The sequence below is a fragment of the Gopherus flavomarginatus genome, chromosome 3 (assembly GCF_025201925.1).
Source record: "Gopherus flavomarginatus isolate rGopFla2 chromosome 3, rGopFla2.mat.asm, whole genome shotgun sequence".
In the NCBI taxonomy this organism is placed as follows: Eukaryota; Metazoa; Chordata; order Testudines; family Testudinidae; genus Gopherus; species Gopherus flavomarginatus.
The window spans coordinates 208,820,353-208,845,642 of record NC_066619.1 but is presented as its reverse complement, the minus strand read 5'-3'; the positions used below and the strand labels follow the sequence as shown (position 1 = coordinate 208,845,642).

Sequence of the window (25,290 nt, the reverse complement as noted above, 5' to 3'; positions counted from 1 at the left end):
AACCAGTGCAGGGATGGGTGGTATATTCCTGAGGCCCTGTCTACACTGACAAGTTTCTGCACAGTAAATCAGTTTTCTGCTCTGTAACTCCCAAGGTGTACACACCGCCATGCCACTTAATGTGCAGAAACTGCGCAGTTGTAGCACTTTAAAAAAACCACCCCAACGAGAGACGTACAGCTTTCTGCGCTGGGGCTACAGCACTGTGGTGCCAGTGTAGACACTCTGGTCAATTACGGTGCTGTGATTGGCCTCCGAGAGTTGTCCCACAATGCCTGTTCTCGCCTCTCTGGTCATCAGTTTGAACTCTACTGCCCTGCCCTCAGGTGACCACACCACATCAGCCCAATCCTGTAAATTCCTTTGGAATTTTGAAAGTTCCCTTCCTATTTGATCGTTGATGCATGTAGTGGTCTCAGCACATGTTTCCAGGTGGCCATGCCTGCTGCACACACCAGGCAACCCCCCTCTTGGAGCAATGCCAAGCTGCTGGACCTCATCAGGATTTGGGGAAAGGGAACTGTCCAGTCCCAGCTGTGCTCCAGCTGTCGGAATTATGATACCTATGGAAAGATTTCACAGTGCATGACAGAAAGAGGCATGACCGGGACACATTGCAATGCAGGGTCAAAGTGAAAGAGCTGTGGAATGCCTACAACAAGGCATGGGAGGCAAACTACTGCTCCGGTAATGCACCCACAAGCTGCCAGTTCTACAGAGAGCTGGACACAATACTTGTTGGCGACCTCACCTCCACTGCAAAGACCACTGTGGATACTCCGGTGGCTCACATGCCAATTGAGAGTGAACTGAGCCACGAGGAGGAAATCTTGGATGCGGAGGTGGAGGAGACCCAGAGGCAGAGAATGACTCAGAGGTGCATGTGTACAATGTAACAATGCATCATAAATACAAAAATCTATAGTGCACTGGAAAGTAAAATATAGTCATATTTAAAGGGATTGGAGTAACCCTTTTAGTGTGTGAGGCCCCAAGGGACCATACTTTTTTCAGGGTGGGTCATGCAACCCCCTGATTCGGAGTCTGAACTCTTAGGCTGCAGCACACCCTGCTTACTGTAGCTTTCAACAGCAAGCTCAACTGAAATGAGACTCCTGAGAGAGGCTGTACCTTCTGAAAGCAATGCAATCAGCAAAATATGTGCAGTTGAAGCAGGCAGCCTTTCCAAAACAAGATGGCATTTATTAGTCAACTGGAATAGAACATATGGCAGACATTAGGTGAGCAAGTCTAAGATTAAAACCAACTCTAAGTTAGAGTCCATATTGGTAGGACCAATGGTCCCAAGATTTCATTCTCTTCTGAGATCTATGTTGTCTCCCAGTATTTGTCTCTGGATATGTCTACATTGCAATGTAAGCCCATGCTTGAGCCTGGGCTCCAGCCTGACTCTTCTTGCATCTGCACTGTGCTGCACTGCACTTGTGCTAACGTAGGGTTTGGATCCAGGGTCACAGGACCATGCAGGGCTGAATGATCTTCACTCAAGTTAAGCCAGGATACAGAGTCCAAGCCCTATTGCTTTGCAGTGTATACGCAGCCCTGCTTGACTGAGGTCCCGGGAGTTAGAGTTAGCCAGTATTTCACAATTCCATGGGATAACTGCCTTCGTCCCCTCTGTCCCAAGAATCTGCAATCCACTGTATTGAAAACAAGAAGCCACCCCCACTTTGCAAACGGCAGCAGCTCACGTCAGCATTACTCATTTTTTTCTGATCATCAGTCTGTAAGCAACTGTCAGAGAGCCTTCTGGGTTTGCAGTGGAGAGCGAACTGATCAAACCTTTTGCAAAGCAAGCTGCTTCATGGCCATGAGAACACAACTAGATTTTGGTGAAACTCCGGCATGAGGCCAGTAAAATTGTGGACTTCAGCAAAAGCACCAAGTCTGACTATGCGTATCAGAAGATAGCTTAAAGTGGCAGCTCTGCAGATTTTTTTGGACAAGTGATCAGTGCAGGGAGCTTATTAAGAGGCTGAAGAGTGAGTACTGGAAGACCAGGGACAAGAACCAAACCTCAGGCAGCTTAACAACAACATGCCCATTTTTATGATGTCTTTTGGATTTTGGATACCGCACCAGCACAGAGCTAATTCTGCTTCATGACGACCTGGTCAGCAGGGGGTATCCCCTACTGGCCCCTGAATGCAGCTTGGGAACCAGCAGCAGGCTCTCAGTGAGCAGCTTGAATTGACTCTCTCTTTCCATGGAAAAAAGTCCCAAGAGCAGGCTGTGGATCAGGATCAACAGCAAATTCTCCGACCCTACTTGGAAGAACTGTTTTCTTTCCACCTTTTCCAACCCCTGACAAGGAACGGCCCACTGACAAACCTGCAGAGAACCTGGTGGAGACAGAAGCTACCCTAGAGGCCAGTAAGTGTGACTCATATGTAAAGTTTATTATTACATTAGTGGAGAGATTTCTGCTGTAAAAAGCAATGCAAAAATAAGGCCTGGCTACCAGCATTCAGTTACTAATCTGTAACAGCACCTAGATGTCTTCATTGTCTCCCCCCCCCCCCCCCCAAGGAGTTCAAAATGGTGACTTGGAATTTCAAATGTTCATAAACAGCTGAAAAGGTTATTTTAACTATGTCACAGATGTCTGCTAGGGTCATTCTTGTTTTCCTTTCAGTAGTAAGAAGTTTACCACTCTTTAATCACTCCTCCTGGGTCTATTGAGCCTCTTGTGAACAGTGAACTGAGTGTGTGTGTTTGGGAAACAATATTCTATTTCCAAATCTAGTTCATTCAGTTAAAGGTAATCCATGCAGTCTGCAGGTCACAAAATCATGTCTCCAAAGTGTGAGTGTAGTGTTGTTTCTTTTCCCCTCAGAACTGTGCCGGATATGGGGTGGAGAAAAACTGCAGATTTCAGCGTGTTTGCATGCAGCACATAACAGCTTGCACTGTTATTGAGCTAACACAGCATCGTGTTAATCCCCTCGTAGATTCTGACCCAATCCTGGCTCCTAATAGCTGCAAACTTTTCCTGAAGCAGGAACTCCAGATAGTTACCTACATTGTGGAGAAAGGCATATTTTCCAGGCCCCACCCCCATACAGCTGAGCAATCCACTCCACTCACAAGTGTGCTGTTCAGTCAGTATTTGTTTGAATACATGAGCTGTATACATCTACCAGCTTGGAATAACATCTCCGTCTGCCAATAGAGCACTACAAAATCAGTTATCTTCCAAAATACGAAAGGCTTGAAATGTCAGAAAAAGCCTTTTCCAGCAAAGGCACTATACCTCTTTCTGCCTCCTGAATATGGCACTTATAATTTTTTTTGAAACAAAAAAATGATAGTTTTAAACTGACCACTATTTCTGCACTTCCCACTGCAATTAACAAGGCTATGTCCGGAGACAGTATGAGGACTGAAGTACCCCCCCTCACAATATGTGTTGATTCGCTTTAGAAATGTTATTTGTCCTTCAGATTCCACAATCATTAGTTCTTTGCTCCTCCACAGAGTTAGTTTAGCCAGCAACCCTCTTGTTTCTTTGTCCTATTTCAGGACCCTCAAGCTATGTTGCCTGCTGTTCTTCGGGAACTCGATCCCTGGCCCAATGTATCTTCATGGACGATTCCAAAAGGAAGCGTTTCCACAATGATGTTATGGTTGGTGCTCTTGAGAGGGTAGACCAGCAGGTCCAGTACCAGAAGAGAAGGAATGAAAGACTGGAACAAAGGCATGCTGACAGGTGGCAGGAAAGACTAAGGCTTGCTGCCCAAGTGGAAGACCAGTTTCAGCGACGGAGCAAGCACTTGCAAAACTGTTCTTGGAACAGGAATGGTATCTAAGGGAAGAGGACAGAGCTCAACAGAAAGAACTGTTTCAGCAAGTCCTGTCTATGGCATGATCGCCCTGCAACATACCTGCAGTAGCTTGAATATCTCCATGTTGGGGCAGCTTGTGCATTCAGGAGTCATGAGGTGTGGGGCAGGGCTTCCTTCTTCAAACCCTTTCCAGTGGAAACCTTCACCGACCGCCTCTGCTGCCAAGAGAGGGGAAAATATGTAAAGAAGGGCAAGGAGAATGTGGGGCCAGGGGACACGTAGAAGTACATTGTGTTGGGCATTAACTATTTCCTGCCCTCTTTTGTGTGTGTGGTTTTATAATGGCAGCTGGCCTGCCCAAGACTGAATGTTTTAATATTTTAAGATATGTTTACAAATAAAGCATGTTATGTTTTTCAAGAAAGTTTATTGCTGTCACTGCATTACATGTTGCAATCATGATTTGAGTTAATACAGCTAAAAACATGTTCAGGAGCAATTAAGTGTTAGTGAGGAAGCAGTGTTCCTCTATTTAGCTAGGTACAGTGATTCATATTTCAATAAATATAGTCTGTACAGCCATTCTGCTACCTCCTCCCCCTCACCAAATTCATTATTTGTGTCACTGACTTATACTGCATGGTAATCAAGCTCACTTCCCTCCAAGCACATTTATACAGGTACTATTCCCCCTCTTCCATTGGGACATTAAAGTCCATAATGTGAGAACAGAAAGCACCCCTGACTTCTGCTTCCCAGGTGCAACCAGGTCCTGCAGTGGTAGCTGAGGGTTATGTTCCAGTGTACCCTTGCTCTCATAGGTCTGTTCAGGGGGAAATAGCTCACCTCTGGCTTCACAAAGGTTGTGAAGAGCACAGCAAGTGACAGTAACGTGGTCAGCTTTGACACTGGTATCCAAATGGATTTGTGGACACCTCCAATGTGATTTTAATTTGCCAAAAGCACATTCAATAGCCATTCTAAAGCTGCTAATTAAACCTTTTTGCCAGGGCCTCTGAAATAAGGGTACAGTTTGGCATTGTGAACTTTTTCTGGATAGCCCATGTTGACATTCATAAAAATGCCTTTATGGTCTACTTGTGCTTGTATAACAATGGAGTAGTACCTTTTGCGATGTATATACTTGTGTGATCCTTGAGAAGGGAAATCTATCGGCACTTGAGTCCCCTCAGTAGCCCTGGCATAGTTAGGAAACCCCATTCTGTCAAAATCAGAAAATTTCTGAGGAGTGTCTTTAATGTCTGTCTCCTTGGGGTAAACCAGACACCTGATTGCCTCAGAAACCTCCGCCACCACCTTGCCCACCGTCGACTTTCCAAACTGGTTGGCAGTGGACCTATAGCAGTTGGGTAATTGGCTTCCAGACAGGTATAGCACTTTTGGGTGCATTACTGGAGCAGTGGTTTGCCCCCCACGCCTTGTTTTAGGCGTTACACAGCTCCTTCACTTTGACCCTGAACTGCAGTGTTTCCTCGTCATGGCCCTTTTCTGTCATGCATTGTGAAATCTGTCCATAGGTACCATAATTCCTATGGCTGGAACACAGCTGGGACTGGACAGCCTCCTCTCCCCAAATGCTGATGAGGTCCAGCAGCTTGACGTTGCCCCAAGCAGGGGATCACCTGGAAAGATGCGCTGAGATCACTACAAGCATCACCAAGCAGACAGGAAAGGGACTTTCAAAAATTTCCAAGGAATTTAAGGAGTGGGGCTTACAGTTGGTCACCTGAGGGCAGGGCAGTAGAGTTCAAACGGATGACCAGAGAGGCGAGAACAGGCATTGTGGGACAGCTACTGGATACCAATTGCAGTGTTGTAATTGACCAGGGTGTCTACACTGGCACCGCAGCACTGTACCCCCTGTACCTCTTGTTGGGGTGGTTTTTGGTTTTTTTTTTTGTTTGTTTTTTTTTACAGTGCTGTAGCTGTGCAGTTTCTGCACACTAAGTGGCTTGGCAGTGTGTACGCCTCTGGAGTTACGCTGCAGAAAACTGCTTTACTGCGCAGAGACGTGCCAGTTTAGACAAGACCTAAGTGATCAAGAGACTACACTAATGGTGATGAGACAATGAGAATGTCTGATTGAACATTATGCTGTCTCGAGGGGACAATTTACCTTTGAGTCTGGATTTAGTATTCCTTAATGTTGTGCCCAAGAGGCCCATTGAGTTTCTGTGGGCCAGCAACTGTCAACGCTAATTTCTGCTAGAATAAAGGAACAGGCTTTAAATTCCTCTGTGCTGTAAAGCAGCAAAAGTAAACAAAACCCTTGAATACAGTCAACTCTTTTTTAAAAGAAACTACAAAAGGAATAAATTTACATTTCCTCAGAGATGAAAATACATTAAAAAATGTAATTAAAAGAATCCAGTGGACTTATTTCCTGTCTACCAAACTATGTGTTCAAAACAGCAGAATTTTTTGTGTATGTGTTTAAAGGAATAGGTATGTTAGAACAATGACTTTGAAGCAGTTTTTATAATGTATTAATATTTGAGAGAGCTTGTCCTGTCTGCATAGTCCTTCCCCTAGAGGGGCTAGTGTCCCACCATCCTAAATAACTCTTTAAAGGAAATGCTAGAAGTCCAGTTCCAGGAAACTTTTTTCCTCATTTATTCTAGTTCTTATACTGTTGTCTTAATTTTAGCCTTTAGGCTATCTGCTTCCAATTCTTAGAAACAAATAATCCCAGATGCCTTTTGAGGTGGTTCTATCAGAATCATAAATGTTCTAGAACAGATTGCCATAATCAGTGTTCTTTTTTTTTTTTTAAAAAAAAAAGCTACTGCTCAGTGCATGTTCAACTATGCCACTCTAGTAAGCTCCCATCAATTATGGAGTATTATAGCTCTCCGTCAGGAATCTAATCACTTTACAATTAGCTTTAGCAGCAGCACTGTGTGGAAACAATAAAGCTTCCATATTTATAGCGACAACGTAATGTCAAGTTATAACCTCCATGCCATAGTGTTTTGGCACATCTGAGCTTCCCTTCTGACAAGTCTAGTTCTTTGCTGGAAGGGAGGATTACCACAATGCAGGATATTGGGATGACCTTTTTAAAAGGCTGAAAAAAGATAGTAGCATTATTTTAAAAAATGTACTGATAGCTGAGATGTACTGACTCAGTAGAAACAAAATACAGCTGTATCTGCAGTTTGGTCTTCAAAGGATAACTTAATTGTTGGTCATAAGCATTAACACAAACACCAGAGAGAGAATTTGGCCTAGACCTACGTCCATTTCTGCAGAGCACTACTTTCCTACAGGCAGCCGCCCCTCTTTAATTCCCATACGGCAAGTTTCTAGCACTTAACTGCTGTACACCTTCTCTTCTGCAAATGCTCCAGCAACCTTCCTCTTCGCTGGGGACAAGGCAGTGCCTTTCACATCTGTTCATACTGAGTCATTTAACTGTTTTGTTCAATCTTATAACTAGAAGTGACAATCCTGAAGCCAATGGCACTTATACATAATTTAAAACATACAAAGTTAATAATTTTTCAAATAGATGCAGTCGTGTGTTCCACTTTGATGTGGGTGTGCTCAGTAGACTGAAACTGGAGAATTTTGCCTAGCAGTACCTGTAGGAAGCAGTTCTCAAGCCACATGGAGACTAACATCGTATTTTAGCAGCTATGTTCAAATTTTATAACTTAGGGCCCTACCAAATTCACAGTCCATTTTGGTCAATTTCAGTCATGGGATTTTAAAAATCATTAATTTCTTGATTTCAGCTATTTAAATCTGGAATTAATTGTAATTGTAGAGAACCTGACTGAAAAAAGAGTTGTGGGGTGGTCGCAAGGTTATTATAGTGGGGGTTGCGGTATTGGTACCCTTAGTTATGCGGTGCTGCTGGTTGAGAGCCCAGCTCTGAAGGCAGAGCCGCCGCCATTAGCAGGGCAGAAGTAAGGATGGCATGGTATGGTATTGCCAAACATACTTCTGTGCTGCTGCCTGCAGAGCTGGGCCTTCAGTCAACAGCCACTACTCTCCGGCAGCCCAGCTCAGAAGGCAGCAGCGCAGAAGTAAGGGTGGCATGGTATGGTATGGTATTGCCACCCTTACTTCTGTGCTGCTGCTGGCGGGATGCTGCCTTCAGAGCGGGGTACCTGGCAGCGCAGAAGTAAGGGTGGCAGTAGCGTGACCCTGTGCAACTCCCTTTCAGGTCAGGACTCCCAATTTGGGCAACGCTGGTCTCCCCCCTGAAATCTTTATAATATAGAGTAAAAGCACACGAAAGTCCAGATTTCATGGTCTGTGAATTTGGTAGGGCCCTACTAAATATATATTATAAACTATAGTGGCAGTTGGTGGTGACACGTATACTTAGATTGAAGAGCACTTAATTATAAAAGATTCTTGTGCCTCTTTTAGAGAAGCCGTTAACACAGAGGTGGGCGAACTACGGCCTGCGGGCCACATTCGGCCCACGGGACCATCCCTGCCCACCACCTGAGCTCCCAGCTAGGGAAGTTAGCCCCCGGCCTCTCCCCTGCTGTCCTCCCTCCCCCACAGGCTCAGTTCACTGGGTCCTCAGCGCTCTGGCCCGCTGCTCCTACCGGGCAGCGTGGCAGTATGGCTGGCTCCGGCATGGTAAGAGGGCGGGGAGTGGCGGTTCCCAGGGGGAAATCGGGGACAGGGAGGATGGGGCAGACATTCGGGGGGTGGGGTCAGGGAACTGGGGGTTGGATAGGCATGGGAGTCCTAGGGGGCCAGTCAGGGACAGGGAGTGGGGGGTGGGGAAGGTTGGATGGGTCGGGGTTTCTGGGGGGGACAGTCGGGTGGTTGGATAGGCATGGGAGTTACAGGGGGCCTGTCAGGGGGAGTGTGGATGGGGTCAGGGCAGTCGGGGGACAGGGAGAAGAGGAGATGGATAGGGGTGGGGTTCCGGGTGGGGGGGGCAGTTGGGGAGGAGGTCCTGGGAAGGGGCACTCTGGGGACAAGGAGCAGAGGGGGTGGTTGGATGGGTCTGGGATTCTGAGGGGACAGTCAGGGGACAGAAAGTGGGAGGGGGCAGATGGGGGCGGGGCAGGCTGTTTGGGGAGGCACAGGCTTCCCTACCTGGCCCTCCATATACTTTTGCAACCCCAATGTGGCCCTCGGGGCAAAAAGTTTGCCCACCATTGTGTTAACACATCTGCTGCCAGGTGATGCAGTTGGTCCTGTCATTCAAACTGAGTATAATACGTTTGGGGAAGGTTTTTAAAATTGTAAATAATGGCTTTAAAATAGTTATAAATATCTTGATAATACATACAGTAGCCATTCTTTGAAGTTAGCAGTGCAGGTGTGCTCAAGTATTTTCACTTCAGCTAAGCTTCAAAGGCCCAGTATCTTTGAAGCAAGAACAAACTAACTTTATAGAGAAGCTAACAACTTTTGCTGTGTTCATGGAACTGGTATGTCTTGTTTCTTTTAAACTCTGTATGACAATTTGGGCTGGGGAAAGAAGGTGGAGGTTGAGTGCAATGCAATTGTTGTGCATTTAATCTGGAATATTTGTTCATTCTGATATGGGATTTATCACTGTAGTTAGCCAAACTGTTTTATTTAAAACAAACAAACAAAAAATTACCCAAAACAAACTCGTCTTCACCCACCCAACAGTCCAACACACTTTAGCATATTTCAGAGACCCATAGTCCAGGACATAACTTCAGTCTTTAGAATGACTGCATCCAAAAGTAAATCTAAACCAGCAAACCACTTTCTCCACAAACGTGACAGGGTCAAATTATACTTAGTGATAACTAGTGACTTGTTACTTTTTCATATGATCCCACTGTCTTCATTTGAAAGACAAGAAACTTTCAGGGGATCCACATTATGTTTTGGGCCAGAAGGTAAGTTTTGCCTATCTGTGATGCCCCCTAGTATGTGAAACTGTTCTCTTTCCCCCTTCTTCTGTTCCTTCTATTTCTATCTGAATTAATTTCTTCTCACTTTCCTCCCTCCCCTATGAAGGTCAAATATAAATATTGGTCCTGTACATAACTTTTCCTTTTCTTTTCTTCCTACCTAGAATCTCCATCAATGTGTCATTCTTGCAGTATTTCAAGAGAGGTTTTATTATATAACCTTGGAATTATTGTGCTTTCTTGGGTTTCTTGGCTGTCTATTAAAATGCTTGTACTGCAAACAAAAATGTATTTTGATATATGTGTAAAGGTGAAACTTTATTTGAAAAATAGTTGAGTGTGTGTGTATATGTGTGTGTATATATATATATGACAAGTGTGCATCGTGTCTCATCCACAAATTTTATTGCTTAAAGCTGTTTCATAATTAAACATGCTCTTTATTATTTGCAATTACTGCTTTTTGTTAAAATAATTTGGTAAATACGTTTAAAGGTTAATATATTTTAAATCTTCTTGTATTTTAGTGATAATTGAGTCTCTGAAAGGCCTACCTCCAGTAAATGAGGAAAGCATCATTTTTAAAGGAGATCGGCATGCAGCAGGAAAGGTGTGTGTGAAACAAAAACTATTATATTGTATTGCAGTTTGTTCTGTAAAATAATATTTGCTAGGCTACTTTGATAGCTCTGTTTAGTTTAGAGTGTGACTATTTTTGTATATGTTTTTTAACACCTAACCTGTGTATCTTACATTTAACAGAAGGTATATGTAATACTAGAATAATTAACCATGCTTCTAGTACTTTCAAGGAAAAAAGTCTTAGTTTTTTATAAAACTGAGTTTTCAATAAGACACTTTAGAGGTATACTTGTAAATGAAAATATTTCTTAAAAGGACACAAACTTCAAATCATATATATATGAATATTTTACCTTCTCTTACAAGTTACATTCAACATAACTGTAAATGAAACATCGCAGGTTTTTTTTTTTTATTTTATACATTTGACAGCATTTCTCTATTGCAGGGTTTCTCAAATTAGGGTCTGTGAGGGTACTCCAGGGGCTCAGCGAGTCATGTCTGGGGCCACCAGCTCTGCTGGTCAACTCTTCCCCATCCCTCCCAGCACCTCCTGCATGCTGTGGAATATCTGTTCAGCGGCGTGCAAGAGGCACTGGAAAGAGGGGGGACAGGGTGTGTTCGGGGGAGGGGGCGATAAGAGGAGGGGCAGAGGGGGGGTGGGGTCTTGGCGGAAGGTGTGGGGTAGGGGCGGGGCCTGGCATTGAGTGGGGGCCTTGGGGGTCTACAAAAGATTTTAAATAAAAATTGGGATACTCAGGTTGCTAAAGTTTGAGAACTGCTGCTCTATTGTCATTTTCACTGTAGTCCATTTCTCCCTCTTGTTTATGTGGAAATTGGATAGGAATGGGGGAGAAGCACTCCCCCCCCCCCAAAAAAAAAAAAAAAAGAAAAGAAAAGGTTTGAAAATTGCAAACATTGACTTTTTTATTATGGGGTTGCACCAGTGAAGCTCTCCCATTTTATTTTAAACTGACTAGATTTCAAGATTTTTGTCCTTTAAAGAATTACAGGACAAGACAAGACAAGAGTTTCTGCTGTGGTTTGATTTCAGGCATGTAAAAATTATCTAAAAGTTATCTCTTTTGGCAGTGAATAGGTATTGTGCAGGGAACTAGGAAAAGTTTGAAGAGAGTAGGATCTACTCCTAAACTGTAGGAAAGGTATGGGGTGTTTTTAGATCTCTGCTGCTGTTTTAATCTTGGGTTAATGTTATGTTGTTCAGGTATAATCAGATATATTATCTGAGAAAATTGGCTAATAAACATCAGTTGTTTATGAAGGGTGATTTACAGGGCTTTCTCCCTGGAAAATTTCAAAATTCTGATGCAAACAATGAAGGTGGGTGTTTGGGTTTTTTTTTTTTTTTCTTAATTTTTTTTTATAATGGAAAGAGTTAGGCTGCTTCTGGCTCCTGCTATAATAGTCTGTATAAATTAAGACTGACTGAACATTTCCTATTTAAAAATAAAATAGTGAAACCTCTTTATCAACACTTAGTATTGACATTTAACTACTAGCAAGCTTACTGTAGGATTTTAGGAATGTGAGTCTTTGTGTAGTCAGGAACTATCTGCAGCTCTCTTCAGAGTAGATATCCCAACATTGGTCAACAGCTTTTCAGAAGGCAAGTTCCTGGTCATAGGAAAGAAAATGTGGCAGAAGGGTCAGTAGGGTGTTGTTTCCAGCAGTCTGTTGAGTCAACTGCCTGTGGAATAATGGACTGACACATGCAAAGGAGGAGGAGTTTTTGTGTGTTTTCTTAAATAGAAGACAAACCTATACTTGGTGCAGGGGTGTGTGTGGGTGGTGAGGTTTCAGGGTACAAGTTCCAAGTGCTTGATTCTAAGGGTCTGCCTTGGCTTTAGAATTTAGAATTGCCTGACAGCTCCTGTAAAATTTATACCAATGGTGTAGGGGCTTTGATGGATGTCACATGATTAGCAGAGCTACAGCTTTTCAGTAGGATGGGGAAAAGAGATTGTGCTCTCTTGAGCTGGGTGGGAAATGGTTTTCCCATGAGATTTCAGAAACTTTTCTACTCTGCAACAGGACAAAATCAAGACCTTTCAAATGTTTAATAAAAAGTGAGAGGTCTCTTCTCCAGCCTCCCCTAGTCCCATGTGAGTGCCATAATGACTATAATCAGCCTGTCTCTCTGGCCCATTGAATATAGAATTATTTATACAACATGGGATAAATTGTGGACTTGAATCTGGGCCTCTCAGATCACAGGTGAGTGTCCTAACAACCAGGCTATTGGCTTTTCTGGTGTGGGATTTTCTGTGTGGTTTAAACCAGAAAATCCATCCTAGAGTTGAGAAAAATTCCCAACAAAAAGTTTCCTTAAAACAGATATGTTTCATTTTCCGAAGGAAAAACTGATGTTGAAAAAAATTCTCGACCTGCTGTTGTAATAGTGCCTTCCAGCTTAGAGTGTATGCTATGCATGCCCCTTTTCTGGCTAGCATTTATAGGGCTCTGGTACCTTCTTGCTCCTCTCCAAACCTTTGCAGAAACTATCACTATTAGGGGCACTAGTTCTTTGGAGTTCTTCTGTTTGGTAAGTCAAAGGATTTCTGTCATGCCTGACCCCTGGCATGGTTCTTGTAATCTCACTTCCTTACTATAGATTTGTTTCTAGACACGTGGCCAGGTGTTTCTCCACTAAATTTCAGTATGATCCACCTGCTTATCAAGACTTCATTCAGACTTCAGTTTTTCCTAAGAACTCAGTGAAAACTTAGAAGCCATCTAATTGCAGAACAAATTTAAGTGGGGTTTTTAGATTAAATTGTACTTTTCCCCTATATTTGATACCTACCTGAAAAGAAAATTTATATCAAATTTTTTTTACACAAGGAAGGAAATGGTTCTTGAAAAATACTTTCTTTAAAAATTGCTACCTTCCGATTGAATAGTAACAATTTGTGGCTGTATCTGATAGAAGTCAGAAATGAAAAACCCCAAGAGTCTGTAAAATAAGTTTCCATTTTGCTAGCATACTTTAAGTATTAAAATGTTTCTGTACATTGTATACTGTCTGTACAGTGAAGGCTTTCTCTGGGTTGAACAAGCAACAAAGTGTAAAAGAAGGAGATTTTTACAGCCTGTTATTTCTTATCAAGATAGTGGTTGTCTACAGTCTGAAGCTGATTATCTTAACTGCAGATTTTGAAAAATCAGTTGACCTATTATGAGAAATGTTTCAGATTACATGCAGGCTGTTTGAATTATATTTAAAAAATGGATTACTTATCTAAATTATATATTTTAGGTCAGTAAAATGATAAATTAGATTAAAAAGTAATATGAGCATGATACTTGGTTTATTACAAATCACTTAGTGCTGTAAAGCTGTGCGGTAACTTGCAAATGTAGGCAATTACACAATACATAGTGAACCTATAGGGACACATTCCCTGGTCCAAAGAGTTCCCAGTATAAAGACTAATTGCACAAACACAGCAGTACAAGTGAGGGATTCAGTGTGGATGTTAAAAAGGGAGGAAGGGTTCCTTGAAGAAGTGAATTTTAGGCAGGAGTAGTAAGTTTTTGGTAGAAAAAGACAGGGAGAATGTTCCAGGTATAGGCCCACCAAATTCATGGCCATGAAAAACGTATCACGGACTGTGAAATCTGGTATTCTGTATACTTTTACACTATATTTTAAAAGTACCCTATACTGTATGGTAAAAATGTACAAAAGTATACAACGCTGCATTCAGAGCTGGACAATCAATCAGCAGCTGCTGCTGTCTAGCTGCCCAACTCTGAAGGCAGCACAGAAATAAGGGTGACAATACTATGACTCCCTTACAATAGCCTTGCAACTCCCAGTTTGAGAAATGCAGAGTCTTAAAGGCTTTGTGTTTATATTTTGCTGTTTTTAAATACGTATTCATGTTTTATTACAACACCATGAAATTTAAGATTTAAATATTTGAAACTGTGAAGTTCAAGATTTTTAAAATGCTATGACTGAAATTTATGAAAATGGACCATGAATTTGGTAGGGGCCTGGGTATAGAAGACTATGTGATAGGGCAATTTCCTGTCTTATCCCAGGGAGACCTTACTGAATTAAGCTTCAGTATCTTTGGGGTACTTTGTATTAAATGAATAGTTTATATCAATGGTTCTCAACCAGGGGTCCATGGCCCACTGGGGTGCCCCAAGCAGGTTTCAGGGGCGTCTGCCAAGCATGGCCGGCATTAGACTTGCTGTGGCCCAGAGCAGAAAGCTGAAGCCCTACCGTCTGGAATTCCAAGCCCTGTCACCCAGGGCTGAAGCCAAAGCCTGGGCCACTTAGCTTCACAGGCCCACCTGTGGTGTGGGGCCCTGGGCAATTGCCCTTCTTGCTACCCCCTAATGCTGGCCCTGCCTTTTATATGTAGAAAACAGTTGCTGGGCACCTTGGAGTTTTATAGCATGTTGGGGAGGCCTCAGAAAGAAAAAGTTTGAGAACCCCTGGTATATATGTTATTGTGAACCAGGATTGTGTGTAACATTTTGAGGGGGGAGAAGTGAGACCTGGGGATTCAAAGGACTATACTGAACAATGTGCTGGACAAGAATGAGCTTTTGGAACAGAAAGTGTTAAGTGGTTTTCCTGCGGAATGTCTGGTGGGGTGGGGGTGAATGCAAATTCCCCACCTCTGATTATGCAAAAAACTCCATACTTTAGAATCTATGGCATGAGGAGTGGGTCATTGTTTGCCGATCACCTGTTACATGAGATCAAGGTAAAGTAAAGAGCAGTATAAAGGAAAGACAGAACTACTTGTGGTGATTGTGGTTCTGAATCTAAGATACGTGTGAACTGATAACGCATGGGGAAAGCTAATTGTGGGTTTTGAAGGACTGATACCTACAGAGACTGGAGTTGGGGTGATCTCTGGTAAGCTTTTTAGCATGCTTATAGGTTCTTTTAGTGTATTCTCTGTAATGCTTTCACCTTAAGAATGAATGTGCTTTCTTAGAAAACTGTATTGTAACTTGCAACTGTGGGCAATTACACTGTTCATAACCTCTGGAAGAAAGCAAAGTGTAGATGCTGGCCCTTTGGGCAGTCCAGCTTGCTAGAAATAGCACAGTGTAGGGAGGGAACTTTGCAGCCTGTGGGGGAAAAAAAGACCCATTCAGGAAGGATAGAGATATGGTTCTCTGTCTAAGAAAGGTGACTGAGGATCTAGTAATGTAGAGTGGTTGCCCTTGGTAGACCATGGAGGGGAAATGTAAGTGCCTTGCCCTGAACTTTGACAAGCAACATGACCAAAGAGAGGAGACCAAAGAGTAATAAAGGAAAGCAAAGAGGTAACAAGGCAAAAGGACAGGGAGGAGCAGAGGGAGTCAGAGCGGTAGAAGAGGATAATGAGAGATGGGTGGAGGCAAGACTATGTTGGCAAGGATGAGGAGTTCGCGTTTGGTGAGAGACTGCTGCTGGTGCGGTGGTGACAAGGTTAGATATGGAAAGAAGAAAATTATTTTTTAGCAGTGATATTTGCAGAAGACAGACATAACTCTGTCAAACAACTCAAAAAAAAAGTCTCACAAAATCTCAACATGCAAAAATTAATTATTTGATGTGATTATTTTAATGTTTAGTTAATGTTGTCTTGATAATAACCAATAATGTTTACGTTTAAAATTTCACAGTTGTCTTTCTCTTTGGAAATTGTTTCTTCAGGTAAATTATGATTTTTTTTTCCTTTCAGATATATGAGATATTTGGTCCTGTTTTGCATCCCTTCTATGTGTTACTATTTAACAGCCCTGAGCATATTGAAGCAAAAGGTATTAATATCCAAGATACCGTGTATTTTGCGCCATCAGTAGAGGACTTCACCCAGTATATATTCACAGAGAAACTAAAACAGTGAGTATCTAACTTATTTAAAATATTAGTATAATATATATTGTAATGTAGCTAAACAAAGCACAGTATCTTAAACTGGCCAGGATAGGAACAAAAAAAATAGGTAAAAATTTGATACTACCAACTTTGACAAAGATAATCTAATTTTCTCTGCATGTACTTTTGTTTAAAAACTACAAAAAAATCCCAACAAAACTCTTTCAGAAATTCACAGCCATGCTGTAATGACAAAGTTATACATATACACTTCTGTCCCGATATAATGCCACCCGATATAACACGAATTCAGATATAACATGGTAAAGCAGCGCTCCGAGGGGGCGGGGCTGCGCATTCCAGTGGATCAAATCAAGTTTGATATAACGCGGTTTCACCTATAACGCGGTAAGATTTTTTTGGCTCCCGAGGACAGCATTATATTGAGGTAGAGGTGTAGTAGTGTAGAAAGATAGTTATTACAGGAATATATGTAATCTTCAAGCTTCTAAGTGTTTGAGCAATTACTGAAACTTAAATTATTGTTAAAACAACCTAAAATACATAACCAGACTTCCAGTCTTCCCATGTCACTATTTTATCTGAAATAGTTTCATTTTATTGTAATTGGCACAATTTCTGCAATGCCTGCCATCCCTTTTCTTTGTAATGTATTTTATTTTCTTTCTTCCACAAATGAAAGTTTTTTCTTCTGTCCTAAGAGACTCTACCACCATTATAAAAATCCCTCTGACACTGATTTTTTTATTCCAGATGTGATGTTATACTATAAAATTTATTGTCTAGCATTATGACAAAATAGCACTTCTGCAACTGTAGTTAATATTACACAACTCAGATTGCATCTATGTGCTGCAAGTGGAGGGGAGGATGGTCATATAGAGTAGCAGCACATTGTCTGATGTAACCCATAGTTATCTGCCAGGCTATAGGACTGGCTTTGCATTCTTTTCATCCTGCATCAGCAGATCTCTCAGTGTATCTGGGTATGCTGAGACTTATGATTGTGACCTGAGAATCAGAGCTCCAGGTACAGCTAGCTTTGGTCTCTTATAAGTTGAGCTCCTCTGCAGCCAGCATTGATGATTGACAACAATTATAATGCTCCAGGTCCTGCTCCTGACTAGATAATTGTAGCTTCTCAAAAAGGAACACCTTGAAGATCAGGATCATAAGGGAAGCTATGATCTCTTTTGAAAATGTATCCTATATTCAGCCCATATTGAACAAAGTAAAGTTTCAATGTTTTATGCATAAACCTCACTTTGTTTTGTTAACTAGTACCCCAGAGGAAAGTAGATGTTCAGTTAATAATATAATGTTTTTAATGAATTATAATCACCTGCTAAAAAGGAAAATACAATTGTCTGAAACATGAAGTCCAATCTAGAGTATAATTTTAAGATTTATTGTTACATAATATTTCTGATAAGTCAGCCTTTTGATGGACTTATAAATCTTAAGAATAAAGGCCAGAGTTCAAAAATCAAAGAATTATTACCCCTTCTTGCAGAAGGCTATTTAGTATCTCTATTCATGTGAACTGTGTTGTGGTATGCTGAGAAGAAAAGCCTGGCTCAGAAGTAGGATGACAAGTTTGTCATTGTTTCCCTGTCTGGCTTATAGCAAGGTTTGAGTATTGTGGGCAATCAGCATGGTTGCTAAGTGTCATGTAATGACCTGCCAGAACTACAGGTTCCCTTTGATACTTCGCTCTGGTACTTCTGACAGACATTTGTTTTCTGAGAAGAAATTCTGGGGGTAGAGGATGAGGACGAGAGATGTTTTTGTTCCTCTGACATCAAAGGCAAGAGTTACATGCCATCATTAAAGCAATTTGGCAGTCTTCTGCTGCTCAGGAATAATCAGTTTTGCGCATACACAAGAAAAAGCAGGTTTCTCCTCCTAAGTGTTTGTATTTCATCATTGTTGGTTCTGAGTGCCTCACAATTATTAATAGATTTTATCCCCCCAATTCCTGTGTGATGCAGGGAAGTGCTGTCTATGGTTTTACAGAGGGGGGGATTGAGACACATGGTACCTACAATGACTTGCCCAAGCTCACATGGATAGTCTGTTGCTGGAGCAGGAACTGAACCAATATCTCATGAGTTCCAGTGCAATGCCATAATCTGTGAACTATATTGTAAGCACTTGATCAGAGTATGAGATGTGTGCTGCTATGAGAATATTCACTCCCCTTTATTCTTACTGCACGTTGTATCTGCTTAATATGTGTATCTCAGCAGAAATGTACTTAGCAATAATTGTCTGTTTTCTTCTTCTTCTCTTTATTGTCTTCCTTCTCTCTTGGGGAATGCTCGTTAGGTGACGAGTCCCTTAAAAGAATTTTCTTGTTGATTGAGGTAGAAATAGAAGGGGTTACTGTGTCTGACTTCCAACCAGTTGGAATTGTAGATTCTTGCTGCCTGGCTTCCTTGTTGGTGGAGCCATGATACTTAATGCTACAATGAGGGAAGAACAGTGCAAGTAGAATTGTTAGTAATTTTCCCCTTGATATCCATTATGCAGCTGCTATTAGATACTTTCGAGGTAGTATACATATGCACTTCAGTTATTTCTGTTTACAAGTTTTAAGTAACAAAATTGTGGTCAGAAAAGCTTATTATATTACTTTTGGACAGATTGCTACACCAGATGTTTAGTATTATGGTAGCTGAAACAATTTTTCTGAAACTGTCATTTTCAGTTAAAACCCAGTTGCTATCTTGAATATAATTGACATTTGGGCTTAATGATTAGCATGGGCTCATTAGTGCTCCCTTTGACAGCCTCAGGAACCTTTGAGTAAGCTGACAGATGCTTGGATTTGTCTGAATAATTTTCAAATTAAATCTTCAAAAATTCCAGTTTATTTACTAATTTTCAAGACAAACCCCAGAGAAGCATTCACTGATAAGAGCCTTGTAGAACTATTGATTGTTGCTTTTTGGTGACCTCCACTATTTACATATGTATTGTTTTAGATTGCCATAGGGCCTCTCTTCTGTTTGTTCTTGGGACCAAAATTTCACTAGTCTCTTCAGCAGTACCCAACAATAATAGTATTTTTCCAAATTTATTTTGTTTTTTATTCCTATAGAATCTGGATGCATTCAGTTAATACACAAGAAAATAAATTTGGGCTCAGCTCTTCCCTTTTTCGGGACAGACCATGGGAGGAAACCTCACAGGGATCCCTCATGTAGCTCCCATATATATTATTTCAGAGTTGGGGGTAGGAGCTGGAAAAGACTTCAGAGCCTCTCCTTAAAACTGTTGGATCCCCAGTAGGCTGGGCCAGTCCAACAGAGGCACTGGCTCTAGGCCTTCAGTGGGAAATCCCACTCCCCAACCTAATGGCCTCTATTAGCTGCACTGCCAGGGACTTCCCCTGGCAACAACTGCCTCTAGGAAGGCTGAGGAGGATACAGAGAAGATGTATGATCTTTTATCCAATTTCTCTGGAGTTGGAGAAGAATGATGTCCATTTCTTCCACCTCTTCCCAGCCCAGATCCCAGATACAGAGAGGAGATGCTATCACAGAGGAGCCTTGTGGGAGATCTGTCCACAGAGGATCTCACTCAATGTATGCATTGAAAGGGAATATTATGGTCCATAGAATTTGCGTAAGTCAAATAAAACCCATTTCAGAGAACTCAGTTGCCATTGATGCATTAAATAGATTGATACTTTCTAATAAATACTAAAAGTGGGTTTTAATATCTAAAATAAGTAGATTCCTCATTCGGAAGTGATAAGAACTATCAATATTAGTACATATTTTTTGTGTATCTAATCAATCAACTTGAGTACCTTGGCGCTCTTCTTCAATCTGTCCATCATAGATATACTTACTGTGAGGATCACAACAGGCTTCATGGCAATCATAGATGGAGTAGTTCTCTAGAACACATTTTGTCTGGTGAGTTTTTTGTTCTAAGCTTAATTTCGTAACTCAAGCCCTAAACAATTTAAGTTAGATATATCAACCAAACGTAGATTAAAAAGTAAATAAAATAAAACACCCTTTTACTTTTTGACTGTGTTCCAAAATATAACTTTTTATCCTCATTACAAGATGACACTTGTTTCCCTCACTCTCTTCTACTTTTTCCCCTAAAAAAAAGTTACCAGGTTTTTCGTGTTTTATGTGCTTTGAATATGGATTCTGTTAGTTTCAAGTTAACTACACCTTTGACCCCCTCTGTGATCTCCTCAAACTATACTTTCTTAGATCTCAGGCCTTGAGCAGTAACTTCTCTCTGGGCAGAGGCATGCACCCCGCCTTCTCTAGACTGGAGTTCAAGGCTTATAGGCCTCCTGCACTTCAATGTGATTATTCCAGCAGGCCTGACCAGAGTCCAGCACCTGCACTTTGCGTTCTCTAAGGGTTATGAATAGCATAGGCAAGTAGTTACAAGTAACAAAACAGCTCTTTCAAAGTAGAGTACATTTATTTTGGGATAAAAGCCTTACAGAGAATATATATAAAACAATGAAATGGTCTAAACGCTACATTAAACTTACCAGCATCTCCCCATAAGTCCTGTGGAGACCGTGGCAGGTTCCAGTCCTTTGAACCCTTTTTCAGTGTTTGGCCCCTACTTGGACAAAAGTCATGTCAATTTGTTGAATCAAAATAAAGGATCCCCTTCTGTCAATTCAAGCTGGCTCTTTATACCCTCAAAAGCCTTTGTACCAAAGTCTTCTGAAACAATTGGTAAAATTAGGTAAAATTGATCATTGTCCCTTCTCCCAAGGGAAACTTCAGTCACTTGTGCATAATTAGTTTTGATATTTTGCAGTAATCACCCCCTAACAATTCCAGATTCCACAGCGAGCCGGGAACACAAGTATATTTAACACTTTAACACTTTCTGATACAAAGATCTATGAATATGCCATGGGTCCATATCTGGCCCATCTCAGGGTAATAGTCTTTGAAGTTTTCATGCTGTCAGTGGCTGGCACAGATAACATTCATAATGTTAAATGTAAACACAAAGATATGCCTTTGTCAATATATCTGTCACAGATGCTATAAGAAAATGCAGACTTTTAGGCAGTGTCTTGCTGGAGGGCAACCTGCTGTTTCCCTGAACCATTGGATAGTATAGTTTATGTATTTTAATGTACATATTTGAAAACTGGAAAAAAATTCTCATAATTTGTTCGTATAGTGCTGCAAACGTATGGAAGCCCCACTAGTGGCTCCATAGTTGGAGTTGAGTTTTTTACTCTTAAAGAATTTTATGTATGAAGAATTCAGTGTATCTTTTGCAAAATTATAGCGCTTAGTCTTTGGGTACAGAATAAACTTTGACAATTGGCAAATAAATCCAAGTTAAAGTTTACTTTAAAAATAGATCCACTAAGAAACTTAGCACCATGTGTTAGACAACTGTTGTGTCCTGAGGGATCTTAATAAAGGAACTGTTCAAACTCTTCAGGCTTCCCATATAGTTATAACTTACAGTTCATTGTCTACTTTTAAAGAAGTTTTACAGGATTAAAAGTCTTTTTTTTCCCTTTATTCTTCATAACAGAAAGTTTCTCCTTCAGCGGGCCCTGATAAATTATGTTATTACAGAAAACTATTAAACATCACCCTCTTTCAAAATGATTGACATCATATAGCTCACAAGAACAGTGAAGTTAGAGTTGCCATTAGAAATAAGTCCTTTATGAAAATGGCCACTGTCTCCTATTGTTCCTAACGAGAATGAAGCCTAGATGCTTGAGGAAAGATTGTGACTCCTGACACATCCCACCTTCCCTCAGGTATCTTGGCTTTTCCATGAGGAAAAAAATTGGAAGTCAAATGTTTTCGGAAACAAATATCTTCTAATTTGAGGCTACAAACACTATTGTGTATGAATCTTAATTGTATGGTTACTGCATAGGATGAGGTTAAGGTGCCTTAATTGTGTATTTTCACATCTTACTGTGTTTGGATCTCTCTTAAATGGAACCTTAATGTTGAATTTCTTGGGTTTATAATGCTTATTGTTGAGACAATTACATCTTTTTTACCATTTGTTTATACATGTACTTTACCTTAAGGAGTTCATTATATTCGTTATATTATCTGGGACTATAAGAAGATTACACAGTTTGGCTTTTTAAAGACTTTGAAGGGTGACCACGTTTGCTATGAGAAGTTATAATGGCAGATGCAATTTCAAATGAGTTCCTAACAAAGCAAGTACTAACGATTCAATACACAAAGTGAAATTTGGTTAAAATTAGATTTTTAGATGGTAGGAATCAAGCTTACCTAGTGTTCTGTATCCCTAACGTGAACTGGTAGTACACTTCTGGTGAAATAATTCATGAAATTTGGATTCTTGAGCCAGTTTTGTTTTGATCTTAAATCTTTGAAGTACAGTATGTACTCAATCATAAGCCGATTCATTTATAAGCTGATCTCCCCTCCTCCCCCCCCGATAAATAAGTAAAAATGGAAAATTTTTATGACCCATTCATAAGCTGACTCTGTAATTCAGGGGCAGCAAACTTTGGCTCCCAGGCCATGAGGATAAGCCACTGGCGGGCCAAGATGGTTTGTTTACCTTGAGCGTCTGCAGGCATGGAGGTAAACCTAAGTAAACAAAGTGTCCGGGCGTACCGGCTGCTTACCCGGGTGGTCTGGGACAGCAACTGGTGGGGATTTTTTTGGGGGGGGAGGAGAAGCTGGGGGTCAGGTGAGTAACCCCTGGTGACCACCCCCCACATGACCCTACCCCTAGCCCAGAACCCCACACTCTCCCCAACCCATCCCTTCCCACTTTAACTGGGGAGGGCCAAGGGAGGATGTCTCTGACCTGGCTGGAGCTGCTCTGGCAGGCTGGGCAGCGCAGCCACAGCATGTTCCAGCGGGTTGGGCCAGGCAGCATGGCTGCAGCCTGCCAGCCCCAGAGCTGCAGCTGCTTCAGAGGCTGGGGGAGAGCAGCATGGCCAGAAGCGGAGAGACTTTGGCCCCACCTCTTCCCTTCTGGCTGTGCTGCCTCTCCTTGCTCCCTCTGTTGTGGGGGGGGGGGGCTGTGTCCCACCTCTCCTTCTCTGTACCCGTTCATAAGCCGACCCCCTTCTCTGGTGCTTCCCTTTTTTACTAAAAAAAATCGGCTTATGAATGAGTATATACGGTAGTCATTTTCATTATCTGCTCCGTCTTGATAGAAGACATCTCCCTCTTTAATGTTAGTTTTGTAGAGTTCAAGGCCAGAGGGAACCATCTGACCTCCTGCATATCACTGGCCATTAAATTTAATCCAGATACACCGATATCTTTTACATCTGTTTCTTCCTTATCAAGAATTTGAATTCATCTTCTCAGTTAAAACTCAGTTTTGAAACTAGCTTTTATTTACTTCTTAGATAATAAATAATACTTAACACTTACATGGTGGTTTACATTTACAAAGTGCTATAAAATATAACTAGTTTATCTTTCACAATATCTCTGTGAAGTAGGTAATTAAGCATTCTTATCCACAGTTTATAGATAGAGACGCTGAGACAGCAGAGTGGTTCAGTGACTTCACCAGGCAATACGGTGAGGCACTGGCAAAGCTGGGTTCAGAACTCTAAGGTATTTGATTAGGTGAAATCCACTGAGTAATGTTGCGTTGGGAACTTACTAGTCTATCTTAATTCTCCTGTGGTAATTTCAGTTTTAAGATTGCTTGCAGCCACTAATACAGCTTTAATTGTATCCATATGCTTTGATTCCAGGCTAGATTAGGCTATACTAAATGTGAGGGAAGGCAAAGGCAAGCCAAGATAAAAGGGATCATTTTAAATGTTTAGAAGTTTAAAAGGGAAAACCCAAAACCGTAGCTAGAAAGTAAATAATACAGGATATTACCAACTACTTATAATAATGAACTGTAAGTTAACAACACATTAACTTCTGCGAGCTTGTGCACACTTGCTTGCTTTGTACAGTTAACACCAAATGCATCATTAACAATTACTCTCAACAGTATACTGTGTCACTTCAGAGAAGAATCAACTTTTCCTCTCCTTCATTGTAAGTCCAGCTCCACTCTTGCTGTCCTATCTTTTGCTTCTCTTCAGCTTGTAGTGCTTGTTAAATTTGTTGTTCCTGTGGTTGTATTTCTTTTCACTGAGTTTATCCACAGGCATAGGCTTCTTCACTTTAGTGTCCCCTTACTTCTCCGTTATGTGCATTTGAACTGTATACTTTCAACAGATGTTCAGACAAGTCATTCTCTGTTCATTTACTTCAGATCAGTGGTAAGCAACCTGCGGCCTATCAGGGTAAACTGCTGGCAGGCTGTGAGACAGTTTGTTTATATTGTCCAGATGCAGGCATGGGTGCCTGCAGCTCCCAGTGACCACAGTTCACTGTTCCCGGCCACTGGGAGCTGCAGGAAGCGGTGCGGTCTGTTTTTTTGGAAAAGAACCTGAAATGTGTCTCCCAGGAAATATTCTTAAGAACATTTAGAAGAAGGAGGGAATTCCTACAACTCTGTATTTGCACTCAAAATGTATAGATTCTGCAGTATATGCATTCCTAGGGTAACAGAATATCAGTCTTTGAAGACAAGACCAAGGACTCAGTAAGAGGTAAACAAACAAGTGGCCACTATGGCCCTCATTACGTATAATAATAATCACCAGGCTGTACCCTACTTTAACTTCCTCCTCCCACGCACCCTTGCTTTCCACAGAGAGCAGAGACTGTTCATTCTGTGGGCCAAATGCACCGAGAATGGCAGGGAAGTTTAGGAGGAGATGGGACATAATGGTATATTGGAGAGTTTGAAGGGGCGTATCTGTGAGCATGCTCTGTGCAGACTGGAGAATTTACTTTTCTGAGATAGCATTCCTTCCATAGCACAATTTGAGGCAATGTAACTGACCCATCTCAGTTTGGTGCTGTGACTTAAAGGGATAATAGAACTGTAACACTGCTTTCTAGAAATCACTGTTGTACTTTGCACAAGCCATGGCTTACCACTGAAATAGAACACTAGCATAAACAAATATCTTAGCAAATATCCTGGTATTTCAGATCAAAGCATTTTTTTTTAACTATTTGTAAGAAATGTGGAGAAAGATATTTTCACCATTTAAAAAAAAGGCTTGCTTAAACTTTCTCTCCAACATCAT

General features: G+C 41.3%; 1 protein-coding gene across 1 annotated transcript in view; it reads left to right on the top strand.

The window, feature by feature from the left end:
* NAF1 (nuclear assembly factor 1 ribonucleoprotein) overlaps window positions 1-25,290 on the top strand; it is a 66,387-nt gene that overhangs the window by 26,958 nt on the left and 14,139 nt on the right. Inside the window, exons 4-5 of the mRNA XM_050946530.1 lie at window positions 10,219-10,301; window positions 15,991-16,151. Of these exons, the coding sequence (XP_050802487.1) occupies window positions 10,219-10,301; window positions 15,991-16,151 (244 nt within the window). The remainder of the gene's footprint in view (window positions 1-10,218; window positions 10,302-15,990; window positions 16,152-25,290) is intronic.